A 14589-nucleotide genomic window follows, 5' to 3' on the forward strand; every position below is an offset into this window, starting at 1 on the left:
TCTCTCTCCCCCATCCTCAATCTTCCCTCTCCCTCTCTCCCTCTCTCTCTCTCCCCCTCTCTTAGGTTTCTCTCTTTCCCATTCTCTCCCTCTCTCCCTCCCTCTCCCCCTCCATTTCTCTTTCTCCCCCAGTCTTTCTCTCTTTCCCTCTAATTATTTTTACCTCTCTCTCTCTCTCTCTCTCTCTCTCTCTCTCTCTCTCTCTCTCTCAAGTGTCTCCCTCTCTCCCTCCCCCATCCTCTCTCTTCCTTCTCTCTCCCCCTCATTCTTTCCCTCCCCCCCCCTCTCTCTCCCCCTCTCTCAAGTGTCTCTAGACTCTCTCTCACTTTTTCTCCCTCCCCCCCCTCTCTCTCTCTCCCTCTAACACTCTTTCTCTCTCAAGTATCTCTCCCTTTCTTTCACTCCCTCCCTCCCCCATCGTCTCTCTTCCCTTTCCCTCTCTCCCTCCCAAGACTAAATTGAGGGAGAGAGAGAAAGATAGATTCCTAAGAGAGAGTGAGAGAGATAGAGACTAAGTGAGAAGGAGAAAGGGATGGAAAATGAGTAAGAGACTAGAGAGAGCCCTTGAAGTGAGAGAGAGGGAGGGAGGAAGGGTTGAGAGAGAGAGAGAGAGGTTGATGGAAAGAGATGAAGATGCTGGAGATAGAAATAGAGAGATCTCACGTGAGAGAGAGGGATGGAGGAAGAGGGGTTGAGAGAGAGAGATCAAGTGAGAGAGAGGGAAGGAGGAAGGTGCAGTGTTATCTCTTCAAGTCTCTCCCTCACTTTTTCTCAACCCCTACCTTCCCCTCTCTCTGTCCCTCTCTCACTTAGTGTCTCTTTCTAGACTCTCTTCCTAGTGTATCCCTCTCTTTCCATCAACCTCTTCCTCCCTCCATCTCTCTCGCTTGGTCTCTCTCTCTCTTAGGTCTCTCCCTCTCTTTCCATCACCCCTCTCTCTCCCTCAACCCATTCCCCTCTCTCTCTCTCTCTCTATTCCTCCCTCCCTCCCTCTCTCTTATTTGGGCTCTCTCTTTGGTCTCTCCCTCTCTTTTCATCAAAACCCCCCTCTTTCTCTCTCTTAGATCTCTCCCTCTCTTTTCATCAAAACCCCCCTCTTTCTCTCTCTTAGATCTCTCCCTCTCTTTTCATCAACCCATATCTACCTCTCTCCATCTCTCTCACTTGAGTTCTCTCTTTGCCTCAACCCCTCCATCCCTCTTTCACTTAATCTCTCTCTCCCTTTGATCTCTTCATCTTTTTTCATCCCTTCCTCCCTATCTCCTTGATATACCCCTCTCTTTCCATCAACCCCTCCCTTCCTCCCTCCATCTTTCCCACTTGATCTCTTTCTATCTTAGGTCTCTCCCTCCACCCATCTCTCTCTCTCTCTCTCTCTCTCTCTCTGCCCCTTGGGATCTCTCTATCATTGGCTTATTTTCCTTTCTTTCCATCAACCACTCCCTCCATATCTATTACTTGCTCTCTCTCCCTGGTATTTTCCTTTCTTTTCATCAACCATAGAGAGGGAGAGACAGAGGGGTGAAGGGAGAGAGAGAGAGAGAGAGAGAGAGAGAGAGAGAGAGAGAGAGAGAGAGAGAGAGAGAGAGAGAGAGAGAGAGAGAGAGAGGTGGAGGTGGGGGTTGAGGGAGAGACTAGAGGGAGATAAAACCTAAGTGCAAGAGGAGGAAAAGAGAGGGAGATAGTAGAGAGAGAGGAAGAGAGAGGCAGGGGTTGAGGAAGAGAGAGGGAGAGGGGGGGAATGCAAAGAAAGAGAGGGAGACATGAGAGAGAGAGAGAGAGAGAGAGAGAGAGAGAGAGAGAGAGAGAGAGAGAGAGAGAGAGAGAGAGAGAGAGAGAGAGAGAGAGAGAGAGAATGTTGATTATTGAAATTTGTCTGTCTAAAATTTATGTGAATACTCTAAAAACTAGAATCTACAAATTATAACTCCTAGAGATTTGAAACCACTCTCAAACATCCTACCAATATATACATAAAATATAACTTAAAGTATAAGTCACATTTCTATTTGTCTTTTTCCTTTAAGACAAATATAAATGTGACTTATACTTAAATGTTATATTTTATGTATATATTCGAAGAGAGAGAGAGAGAGAAAGAGAGACAAATTTGCAGTTTCCAAAATGAATATGCACTTGTCATAATGCAAATCCATTTAGCGCATGCCAAATTTGGCGTTCGCCCTATTTGACACTCACCATATTTGGCGCTCACCTTATTTGGCGCACACCAAATTGAAGTGGCATGACCAGGCCTTAGGTTCGACATACCAAGCCTATTTAGTGCACACCAAGTAGGGTGCACACATTATTTGGCATGCGTCATACGGTCCAATGGGGGCCAAAAAGTTTTTTGTCACTTTTTTGGTCCCCCATCTTGGTGCACTTACTATTGCATTGAAATTTCAATTTTTCACCAAATAGATTTAATTTTTTTAAGAAAACAACTAGTAGCTTGGAAACTACATTCAATTTGCTACAAATATTTTTCTTACATATTTTTCAAATTATGTTGATATCTTATTCAAATTTTCATGTCAAGTTGCCTAACTCTATTTTTTTGAAGTTTCATCAAGCCATTTAAGGGCCTAGTTTGGCCTCTGATGATCCCGCACATGCCCTCTTGTTAACATTACATTTCAACATCAATATTAATATCTCAACCACAAAAAATCTAAATCATATTAAGGTTTCACCTCAACATATATTTTGTATCACAATTACATTTAATTCATACATTATTAAATCCATTCTAACATCTCAAACATCATTAATCTGGAACATGATTAACATTAAAAATAACATAATTTCTCGCACATTGCATACAATATCATAACGCAAGAGAACATTAGGCCTTGAAATGAATCACGTACAATAGAATACACATATGCATCTCAAGGCAATAACAACAATGACTGATGATCCAAACACATCATAAGGCATGAAAGCATTGGACACACACAAAAGTAAAGCATAGATAGGCACTCAAGAGAAAAACACACACAAAGATCATCGTCTCTAGAGACAAGGTCGAAGCATACCGAGATATTCACATCTCAAAATTGCAAATGGAAGAGGCGTTACAAACTAACACCATTCTTTGGACTATTGAAAAACAACAATAAAAAATATTATAAAACAAAAAAATGGCATAAGAATGGTAGATTTGAAGGGAATGAGAGAGTTGCATGGTGTTGATGAAGAGTGAAGACCATGAAAGGCCAAGTTTGTTTTGATATTGCTATAGCTGATTTTGTTTTATTGTAAAAAAAATTGCATCATTCTTGAGTTGAATAAAAATAACTTTTTTAAAAATAAATTTCCATTCATTTGTATCTATTGGGTAAAATTTATGCGTGACTTTTGATAAGATGTAAAGATTGACTACTCTTATGAAGTCACTCGGTCTTTGATTTGTACCATGCAAAAATCTCAAGGCCTAGCTTTTGAACTTGACTCTAATACCACATGTACCAATCCTCAAGTTGTACTTTAAACTTTCACCTATTTTTTTTTAAAATTTAATTCACTTATTAAGATATTAGTGTTCATTCAACTATATACTTAGGCAATGATTTTTAGCTCACATTGTGGATTTAATTTTTTTCTGAGACAATGGTTCACAAGAACCACTCTTTAGAACCATGAATGGTAAACCTTCTTTAGAATGGACATTTGTTTTTTAAATATAAGGACATCAAATTTCAAACTATATATTAATGCTAACAAATTGAATCTATAAAATATATAGAATATTTATTAAACTTTTCATAACACCAAAAGTAAAATAGGTGTATTAGATTTTCAAATAAAGATAAAATAAAACAATTTTTAGATGAAAGCTAAAATTTATGTGCTCACGTATGTGTATATAAAGAATGAAATGATTTTTAAAATGACTTAAAATTGATGTGATAGATATTTTTAGATATTCTGTTTTTGAATTCGATGGTGACATATGCAATTTATAGCTTTTGATAGATATTTTTAGATATTCTATTTTTGAATTCAATGGTGACATATGCAATTATAGCTTTTAATGCAAACAATTAAAACCCATAAGCACAATAACCCACCAAAAGTTTGAATCTTGATAGCTACAACAATAGTATTAATTTTAACCAATACACTAAACTATGAACTATTAAATTGATATAATCTTTAATCTATAAATTGAATAATCAACTAAAATGGTTTGGACTCGAGAGATCATGAAATCTAGTCTCCTTAGTCCACGTGATATTAGAGTGCATGTCATGCGAATGTCAATGATTAAACTTTCAATATATTAAAACAATAATAATAATTAACATGATTTAAATAAGTTAAAATTAGTTAAAATGATTTATATGAGTTAAGATAACTGCAGCCAAATAAAAATAAATGAAAGAAGAAAAGAAAAAGAAGAAGAAAGAAAAGAAATAGTAAATTGAAAACTTATAGTAATTTACTTGTTAAAAAACGCGTAAGCTGCCGTCAATTTGAAACTTTAGTGATACATGAATCTCCACGGTGACCACTGACGTACACTTTAGGTCTTCCATGGTGGGGGGCACGATTCTTTGTTTGGAACGAATCTACACCGTATAAATATACAGCTAATATTGATCTTAAGCTATGTTGTAGTCTATATTTGTTGTTGGGAATCCGTATGCTGCAAGAGAATATTAGTACTGTGTAGTAACAGGGGATGGAGGGACATGAAATGCTCAGAGGAGGACAAAAAGCATGCTATAACCATGGATTCTCAGCCGCTGAAATGAAATCTTTGGCTGCATTATGTGACTCCTTCATTCCCTCAGTTTTTGCGGAAGAGAAAGATGTCGATTCCTTTGATCTCCTCTCTGGCTCTTACAATGGAGTTCCTGACCAGGTATTTCAATTTTCATGAAATAATTGTGATACCCAACTGTTACTTCAATTTTGATGAGTTAATTGTAGTACCCAGCAAGAATTTCAATCAAAAAACCCAGATAAGTATTTCAATTTTGATGAATCAATTGGAATGCTTACATTAAATTTAGTTTGGTTTGGGATTCATAACGAAGCAAATTTGCAGGTTGCTGATGTGATGAGGTGTAGGGTGAAACCTGTTGGGGTCTGTTTTGCGAAATGGGTGTTGTGGCTTTTGAGCACACGGTTTGGTACATGGCTGCTCTGCGGTTCTGCTAGTTTTAGCCCTCGATTTCCTTACCTGCAGACGTTTTCACAGGTTTCTGGGTCGAGAAGGGAGAGGATTTTGGTTGATTGGTCGCAGGGGAAGAGATTTACTCTTCTCAAATTTGCGTTCAAGTTATTTAAGATCTGCTGCTGCTTCACTTTCTACACCCTGGTAAGTTTTTGATGTGTAAGAAAGGATCATATGGTATTTTGCTGTGTTCTTCTTATATTAGGGTGGGCATGGTAACAGTTTAATTTGGTAAAAGGAACAAAACACTCTAGATTCAAGAGATTGTTTTTAAAATCAACTGTTTTTGCTTTTGAATCGAGGTGCGGGATCACTGTTTTATTTGAAGGATTTTTATTAAAAAACAGAGCTGTTGCAGAGTTAAATTGTTTGTCTGATGATAGATTGAGCATATAGGCTCAAATTGTGTTAATTGAATCAATTATTGTAAATGATCCGAGAAGAACTGCAATTCCTGTATGGTTTGATTGGGTTCCATGATATGTTGAAACTCCTTACAAAATCCTTCAGGCAAGTCATGGGCCTCTGTTTGACTGATCATCAGAATTATGATATGTTAGGTAAGTTGTGGGCCATTTTTATTGACTTGTTATCAGAGTTATCAAAAAGAACCAAACCCATCATTGTCAAATTCTGTTGTTTCTTCAGACCTAGTATCACTCTTTCTACACTCTTTCTACTCCTAGACCACTAAATCCTTGGGGAATACTCTCGCAACTATAGCCATCAATGGGTTACTTAGGGAATACTCTGTTCCTTCTAAATCCTCGGGAAATCAGAATTCTCAGGAAAAAACCAAACCCATCATAGTCAAACTCTGTTCTTTCTATAAACCTAATATCACTCATTCCACACTCTTTCTACAGCTAGAGCACACAGATGAATACTCTCGCAACTATAGCCATCAACAGGTTACTTAGGGAATACTCTCTGAATCTTTCTAAATCCTTGGGGAATTGGAGTTTTCACGAAAAAAACCACCCCATCATAGTCAAACTCTGTTCTTTCTATAAACCTAATATCGCTCATTCTACACTCTTTCTACAACTAGAGCACTAAAGATGAATACTCTCGCAACTATAGCCATCAACAGGTTACTTAGGGAATACTCTAAGTGCTAGAGCCATCAACAGGTTACTTAGGGAATTGGATTATCTGCTACAGCCACCATCACTTTAAGTGCAAGAAACAATAATTTATTAGAGAATGCTCTCCCTACTAGATCCCTCATACTAGATCTAGATCATTGTGAAGGCACGCATTCATTGAGTTTTTGAACTTTCTACTCTGTAAGAATGCAAAGCACTCCACCCATCAACAGAAATTTCGCAGAGCCATCAACAGGTAGAGTATTGGATTATCTGCTACAGCTACCATCACTTAAAGTGCAAGAAACACTAATTTATTAGAGAATGCTCTCCCTACTAGATCCCTCATACTAGATCTAGATCATTGTGAAGGCACGCATTCATTGAGTTTTTTAACTTTCTACTCTGTAAGAATGCAAAGCACTCCACCCATCAACAGAAATTTCGCAGAGCCATCAACAGGTAGAGTATTGGATTATCTGCTACAGCCACCATCACTTTAAGTGCAAGAAACACTAATTCATTAGAGAATGCTCTCCCTACTGATCCCTCATACTAGATCATTGTGAAGGCACGCATTTATTCAGTTTTTGAACTTTCTACTCTGTAAGAATGCAAAGCACTCCACCAATCAACAGAAATTTCGCTTTCTTTACTCACCTATCATTAGGGTATTTTAGTTTACTTAACCCATCTTGTACTCCAATTATCAGAAAATTTTACGCTCTCTTTAACTCACCTATCATTAGGGTATTTTAGTTTTACTTAACCCATCTTGTACTCCAATTATCAGAAAATTTTACGCTCTCTCCTTTGCCTATCCTCTACTCCTTCAGTTATTAAGGAATTCTGCTCTCTATTCTTCTCCTGCAATTATCAGGAAATTCTATGCTTTCTACTTAACCCATCCTCTACTCCAATCGTTAAGGAATTCTGCATTCTTCATCAGAGCTTTACTTGATCTCAAGTATAAGAAAGAAGCCTAAATTTCTGATACTAATGAAATCCTAGGCTCTCTACTTGGTCAATCATCAGATGAGCTTTTCCCTGATTGTATGTCGAGTAGAAAGGCCCATTAATTTTGAACCCCAATTCATTAGAGGCGTTCACTTAAGGTGCTCAAATTTCCAGATTTGCACAGGGACCGCAGATTCAAACTCATTAGAGGAAGCTGAAGTGCATCCAAATTTGAAGTGACGTAATACTGTCCCGTGCTAAAGTCTGACAAGAAATTTGCCTCAGGCAATTTCCTAAAACTTAGTTGATCCAAGACAAAAACGTTGAAATTTAGTACTGCCGTTGATATGAAAATGAACATTGTAATTTAATACTGCAGCTGGAAATCTGCAAAAGGGTACATAATTTAATACATTCCTTCATAAGGGTTCGCAGTTTATACATTAATATTGGCCTAGACGAACAGTGTAATTGAATACATCCATTGATATTGTGTGGTGGATAATGCATTGATGTCAGCCTAAACAAACAGTCTTAATAAAATTCATTCATTCATATCTGTTGGTTTTACAGGTAGATGACAATGGCAAGAATCCAAGCTGGCAATTCATAGGATATACTCCACCCAATTTTCAGCCCAGTGAAAAAAGCCAGGGCAAGAAGCCATTGGACAATGGAGTGATAGACTTAAGTTCAGACCAGGATTTGGCTGCTCAGTTCAAAGGCAGGGGTTTCACGGTGAGTTCAGAGGCAGATAGTAGTGGTAGAAGCAATTGGGTGTTAGAATGCGACGCGGTGGTGGTGGGATCAGGGTCAGGAGGCGGAGTAGCGGCGGGAACCCTAGCACAGGCAGGGTACAGAGTAATTGTGGTGGAGAAAGGCAATTACTACGCCAGGCAGGACCTATCCCTTCTGGAAGGCCCCTCACTCCAGCACATGTACGACTCAGGGGGAATTCTCTCCACCAACGACCTCAAGATTCTCATAATGGCAGGTTCAACAGTGGGAGGCGGATCTGCCATAAACTGGTCAGCCTGTATCCCAACGCCGCCGGAAAAGCTCACAGAATGGTCCCAAAACTACCATTTGCCACTCTTCGCCACGGAAACTTACCAAACCGCAATGAAAACAGTATGCGAGCGCCTTGGAGTGAACGACCGTTGTCCAAAACACAGCTTCCAAAACACCATTCTCAGAGAAGGGTGCTCAAAACTAGGGTTTACAGTCCACAGCGTGCCCCGCAATTCCACACAGGATCATTTCTGCGGCTCCTGCTGTTACGGCTGCCCGACGGGAAACAAAAAAGGAACAGATGAAACGTGGCTCGTGGATGCAGTAAATGCAGGAGCCATAATTCTGACGGGTTGCAAAGCAGACAAGGTCTTAACCCTACCAAATAAAATCGGCCAAAAGAAAAACCGAGCCACAGGAGTGTCAGTCTATACCCGAACGGGCACCCAAATCATCATACAGGCCAGTGTAACTGTAGCATCCTGCGGCGCGCTTCAGACGCCGCCATTGCTGCGCCGTAGCGGGCTTCAAAACCCTAATACTGGCAAAAACCTGCGGCTTCACCCGGTTCAGATGGCATGGGGTTACTTCCCAGATGGCAGCGGACCAGCAGGGAAATCATACGAGGGAGGGATTATAACGACCATGTGTAAACACAGTGGCACTATTAACCAAACCCCGGCAGTGGGTGCCGGGTCATTCGCCGCCCTGATTCCTTGGACTTCTGGTGCGGATATGAAATCGCGGATGCGAAAATACAGCAGAACGGCGCACATTTTCTCGCTGGTCGGCGACCAGGGCAGCGGCACAGTAATGGCGGAAAGAGAAATTGAGTACCGGATCTGCGATGGTGACCGACAAAAGCTCACCGAAGGGCTCGCCCGGGCCGTGAGAATCCTCATTGCTGCCGGGGCAACCGAGGTGGGGACACATCGGAGCGATGGCCTTCGATTCAGCACCTGTGGCGCCAGTCATGAAGAGATCGAGGAGTTTATTGGGAAGGTAGCTTCCTGTAACACGATGGGCAAACACAGAGAGGGTAATAAGATCGGGCAGCCATGGACACCTGTGTGTTCAGCCCACCAGATGGGAAGCTGTCGAATGGGGCAAGACCCAGAGGCCGGTGCTGTTGACTGGAAGGGCGAGAGTTGGGAAGTTGAAGGCTTGTTTGTCTGTGATGGCAGCCTGCTGCCCACTTCCCTAGGCGTGAATCCCATGATCACTATTCAGTCCATTGCGCTCTGTGTATCAAGGCATATCGTCCAATCCTTAGATAGGAATTCTGTACCTCCTAATAAAGACTAGCAGTTCATTTTAGCCTACTCAAGTAATTTTTGAGAGATGTGTTGTCTTTTGAGGGAGCCTTTCATGGTGGCACTGGCTACGCAGCGGACAAAATGGCCCGCCCCATGCCATGTCTTCTCCATGCTCCCCATGTCATGTACGGTTTGATTGGACGTGGTGGCTCTTTCTATCATGCACATCACATCAGTACCTGTAGTTGTTCAACCTCTCTTTCCCCGTAAAACAAATTAAATGCTTTGTTTTTGTTCTTTTGGAATTTATTTTTTTCAAATCATTTTCATTTTAACTTCTATCTTTTACAATAAAATTATTTATTTACTTTAAAAAATTAATTTAATTTAATTTATTTTTAATAAATTAAAGATGTTAAAAAAATTTAAATATAAATTTATTATTTTTTTGAAATAATTAAATTATTTTAACTTGTCATAAATTTATTTTAACTTGTGTAACTTATTATCTTAAAATATGTTAAATATAAAATTATAACAATTAAAATTATACAAATTATTATGAATTAAAATAAATGATTGTTATCTTTTTTATATTAATTTTTATTAATTATTTTTATTACTATAGTTTTTACAAGATTAGTACTATATATTATCAATATAATATAATAATTTTGTAGTAAAAATAAAAACTATAATAGTCAAAATAATTAATAAAGAATAATATAAAAAACCATAACAATCTTTCATTTTAAGTTAGGAGGTTATGGTTAGGATTTACATCATGGCTACAGTAAGGATTTACATCATGGTTAGGGTTAAGGTTAGGATTATTGTTAGACTCGCAACTTGGGATTATGGTTAGGAATATCGTTATGGTTAGGCTTAGGATTTACATTATGGTTGAGGTTAGGCTTAGATGATTAGGGTTAGGGTTAGTTTTATGATTAAGCTTAAGATTTAGGGTTATGACTAGGATTATGGCTAGGGTTAGTGTTGATGTCATGGTTAGGGTTAGGGTTAGGAATTAAGATGAAGAAGTATTCATCCATTATATATTTTTCTTTTCAATAATTTATTTTTTGACATAATTATGTAGATATCAATTATATTTCTACCACTTTAGGGTTCTCCAAAGATTAATAAGATTCATTCCAAATTTTAGAGGAAGGAATATGGTTATGGTTAGGGTTAAGATTTACATTATGGCTAAGGTTAGGCTTAGAGGATTAGGGTTAGGGTTAGTTTTATGATTAAGCTTATGATTTAGGGTTATGGTTAGGATTATGGCTAGGGTTAGTGTCGATGTCCTAGTTAGGGTTAGGGTTAGGAATTAAGATGAAGAAGTATTAATCATTATATATTTTTCTTTTCAATAATTTATTTTCTAACACAATTATGTAGATATGAATTATATTTCTACTATTTTAGGATCTCCAAAGATTAATAAGATTCATTCCAAACCCTAAAAGAATCTTCCTCATTAATAAAAATTAATTAATAAAGAATATAATCTTTATTAAAAAAATTAATAAAGAATAATATAAAAAAGGATAAAAATCATTTATTTGTATTGTATTCATAATCTTTTCAATAAAAATTGGAATGATAAAGAATAAAAAAAAAAATGATACATTCATTTATTTTAATTTTAATATTTTTTTATGATTTTAAGTATTATAATTTTATATTTATATATTTCAAGATAATAAGTTGCCACAAATTCGTACAACTTGAGTTGGCCTAGTGGTGGAGAATTTGTGCTCTTAAAAGAGAGGTCACAAGTTTAAATCCCACAAGGGGGTAGGGTATGTACCTCTTACCGGCTTCGACCCATTACCAATAAAAAAAAAGTAATAGCATTGTTATAATTTAATATTTAATATATTTTAAGATAATAAGTTATGACAAGTTAAAATAGTTTTATTATTTAAAAAAATAAATAAATTTATATTTAAATTTTTTAAAATCTTTAATTTATTAAAAATAAATTAAAGTAATTTTTTTTAATTTCAACCTTATAAAAAATCTCTTAAACAAAAAAAAATTCTTTATTAAATAATTTTATGATTTATATCTTTTAAAATATTACTAAAAAAAATTATACATATCTTTAAATTATTTGTATTATATTATTACTTACAGTATTTATAATTTTACTGTAAAGATACAAGTTAGAATGAAAATGATTTAGGAAAAAAAACATTCCAAAAAACAAAAACAAAGCATTTAATTTGTTTTACAAGGAAAGACTAATGTGACGTGCATGAAAGAGAGAGCCGCCACGTCCAATCAAACCGTAGACATGGCATGGGGGGCATGGAGAGGGCCATTTTGTCCGCTGCGTAGCCAGTGCCTTTCATGGTGAGTAGGATTCCTAATAAAATAAATAAATTTTTATTTTCAGTGTGAAAATACTGTTTTATAAATAATTGTATTATTTTATTTTTGATTTTAAGTTTTTCATGTAGAGAAAAGGATTGAGAAGTTTAACATGTTGCAATAGTTGTTATAGCATTTGTTGATTTAATGTCTACTCTTTTTAACAATATTGTCACAATAATTGTGACTTAAAAAGTTGTCATTGTTGATGATGAGTACTCATAATTGAATGAAACGAATCCCTTAAACCTAAGAACAAACAAATTATGCAATGTCACGTAGTAGACATGATTTAGCACAACTATCCATCTCACCTTTTTATAGGTCTCTTTCAAATCAACAAAAAGCAAAAAGTAAACTGGTGGCTTCATATTCGATGATGTGGCCCTCAAACCTTAGTAAACAATTGTGCACCAACTAAGCATGATTTAATGCACAACTATCTATTTCACTTTTCTTGAGGCCTTTTATGACTCCTCAACAAAAAGCAAATGAGTGGTATCATATTTGATGTTGTAACTCTCAAACCTTAGTTCTATGAAGGGGACTTGTGTAAGTCACTATAAAAAGTTGGAAGTGATTTGAAATTTCAATGTAGGATTTTGAGAAGCACAAACTTAAGGTGCTCAACCAATAGATGCTCTCCTCTATTGCATATTATTATTTTCATTTTGATTATATAGTTTTTGAAATGTTGATTGGAAAAATATACATAGTTTTTTAATGTGCCTCCAACGATTTGGACCTTGGTGGATAGTTTTTCTATCACATATCATCATTCTCATTAATTGTGCCCAACCAATTAAAGTACAACTAAACCCTTGTGGATAGCTTTTCTATCACGTACCATCATTTAATGATATAAGATTTCCACAATCAATAGAATTATTAGTAATCCATACAATCTTCTCCATAAATCTCACAAGGGTCATACCATCATTCTCATTAATTGTGCCCAACCAATTAAACTACAACTAAACCTTTGTGGATACCTTTTCTATCACATACAATCATTTAATGATATAAGATTTTTCACAATCCATAGAATTATTTGTAATTCATCCAATCTTCTCCATAAATCTGCATATAATGGACATACCATCATTCTCATTGATTGTGCCCAACTAATTAAACTACAACAAACCCTTGATGGATAGCTTTTCTATCAAATACCATCATTCTAATTAATGCTCAACTAATTAATCTACAACCCTTTGGTTGTATGATTGCTTTTAGTTTCAATTATGTATATTTCTTCAATTAATATTTTAGGTCACATTCAGCACTCCTCTTTCTAATGATGCATCATTGAATGTGTTTAGTAACATCAGTTGTTAAAATACACAGCTGAAACCATAAGCAATCAAACAAAATATTTTACCTTCAATTTTTGAAGTTTTATATGTAATAGGGGAAAGGATCTAGTAGTTGAGTTGTTATAACATTTTTTTAATTTAATGCTTGACATTTTTTTTAAATGTTGCAAAAGTAGTTGTGATTTTAAAGTTGCTATTGTTATGATGAGTACTAATTGAATAAAATGTGTTCCTTAGATCTAAAAGCAACAAACCATGTGATGTCACATACCTAGTGCATCAATAAAACATGACTTAGTACACAACTATTCATCTAACTTTTTTGTCCTTTTTAGACACCTCAACAAAAATCACAATGTAACCATTTATTTGATGATATGACTTTGATGAACTTACCAAGTAAAGTCATAAAAACTTAAACCCCACATAAATTATTTTCAATCATTCTAATTCAATTATTTTTTACTTTTTTGAAAATATTTTATAGATAAACGGCCCCCTCTTTCATTTTCTGTTCAACGGTTAAAACGGACTCTGACGGGGGCAAAATAGAAAGTACTTTTATTTGAGGCAGAAATTGATGGACAACCATCGAAGTTGGATTGTGGGGCCTCTATACCCGAACAAATTGATTGACCATTTTTATGATTTGGATTCGAATTTTCCCCGAGCGAGAAGAGAGGGCTAAATATCTTAGATGAGATTTTCTCATCATTTCCAGGGTTTATTTCAAATAACCAAAATATTTAAAATTTAAAATAAAAAAACAATAAGGTAAGAGTAATTAGACACAACTCATTTTTTTATCAGTTATTTTTTGCACATTTAAGCTGGTCTTACGGATAGGGGCTTCATAAAAAATAGAGTTCAAGCTCTTGAAATCGGTCTCATGAATTTTATACTGTAGTTTAGCTTAAAAGTTTAAACTCTTAAATTTAAAGATGCTAACAGATAAATTTAAGCAAAGTGATGGAAAAAATAATAATAATAAATTAATAAGATATTGTACTCATATTAAAAAAAATTAATTTAATAATTTAATAAAATATTTAAGAACGTATTTTATAGATATAAAAACTAGATAAAATGTTTTAATAATTATTTCAATTTAACTTCTTTAGTAATACTTTATAATTTTAAATTAAAATTTCTAATTAAATAATATAATACATTTAAAATATTAAATAAAAACAATTTAAAAATATAATTTCAATATTTTATTTTATTTTATTTTTATTATTATAGTTTTAGTACTTTTCATTTAATTATTTGAATTGAATAAGTCATCACTATATTATGTTTATATCTAGTGATTGCCATTTCTTTGGTTGAAAACATAAATCATTTAATATATTAATTATTTGACATAGAAATGATTGACATTAAATTTA

At 35.6% G+C, this 14589-nt stretch overlaps 1 protein-coding gene across 1 annotated transcript; it reads left to right on the forward strand.

Annotated features, from left to right (window-relative positions):
- The first annotated feature begins 4610 nt into the window (after positions 1 to 4610).
- Positions 4611 to 9797, forward strand: LOC131076632 (long-chain-alcohol oxidase FAO1). The gene is made up of 3 exons (XM_058013935.2): positions 4611 to 4873; positions 5060 to 5332; positions 7807 to 9797. Exons 1-3 carry the CDS (start codon positions 4691 to 4693, stop codon positions 9547 to 9549), a joined length of 2199 nt encoding a protein of 732 aa, XP_057869918.2. The 5' UTR covers positions 4611 to 4690; the 3' UTR covers positions 9550 to 9797.
- The last annotated feature ends 4792 nt before the right edge of the window (positions 9798 to 14589 follow it).

Source organism: Cryptomeria japonica, chromosome 10, assembly GCF_030272615.1.
Source record: "Cryptomeria japonica chromosome 10, Sugi_1.0, whole genome shotgun sequence".
NCBI lineage: Eukaryota > Viridiplantae > Streptophyta > Pinopsida > Cupressales > Cupressaceae > Cryptomeria > Cryptomeria japonica.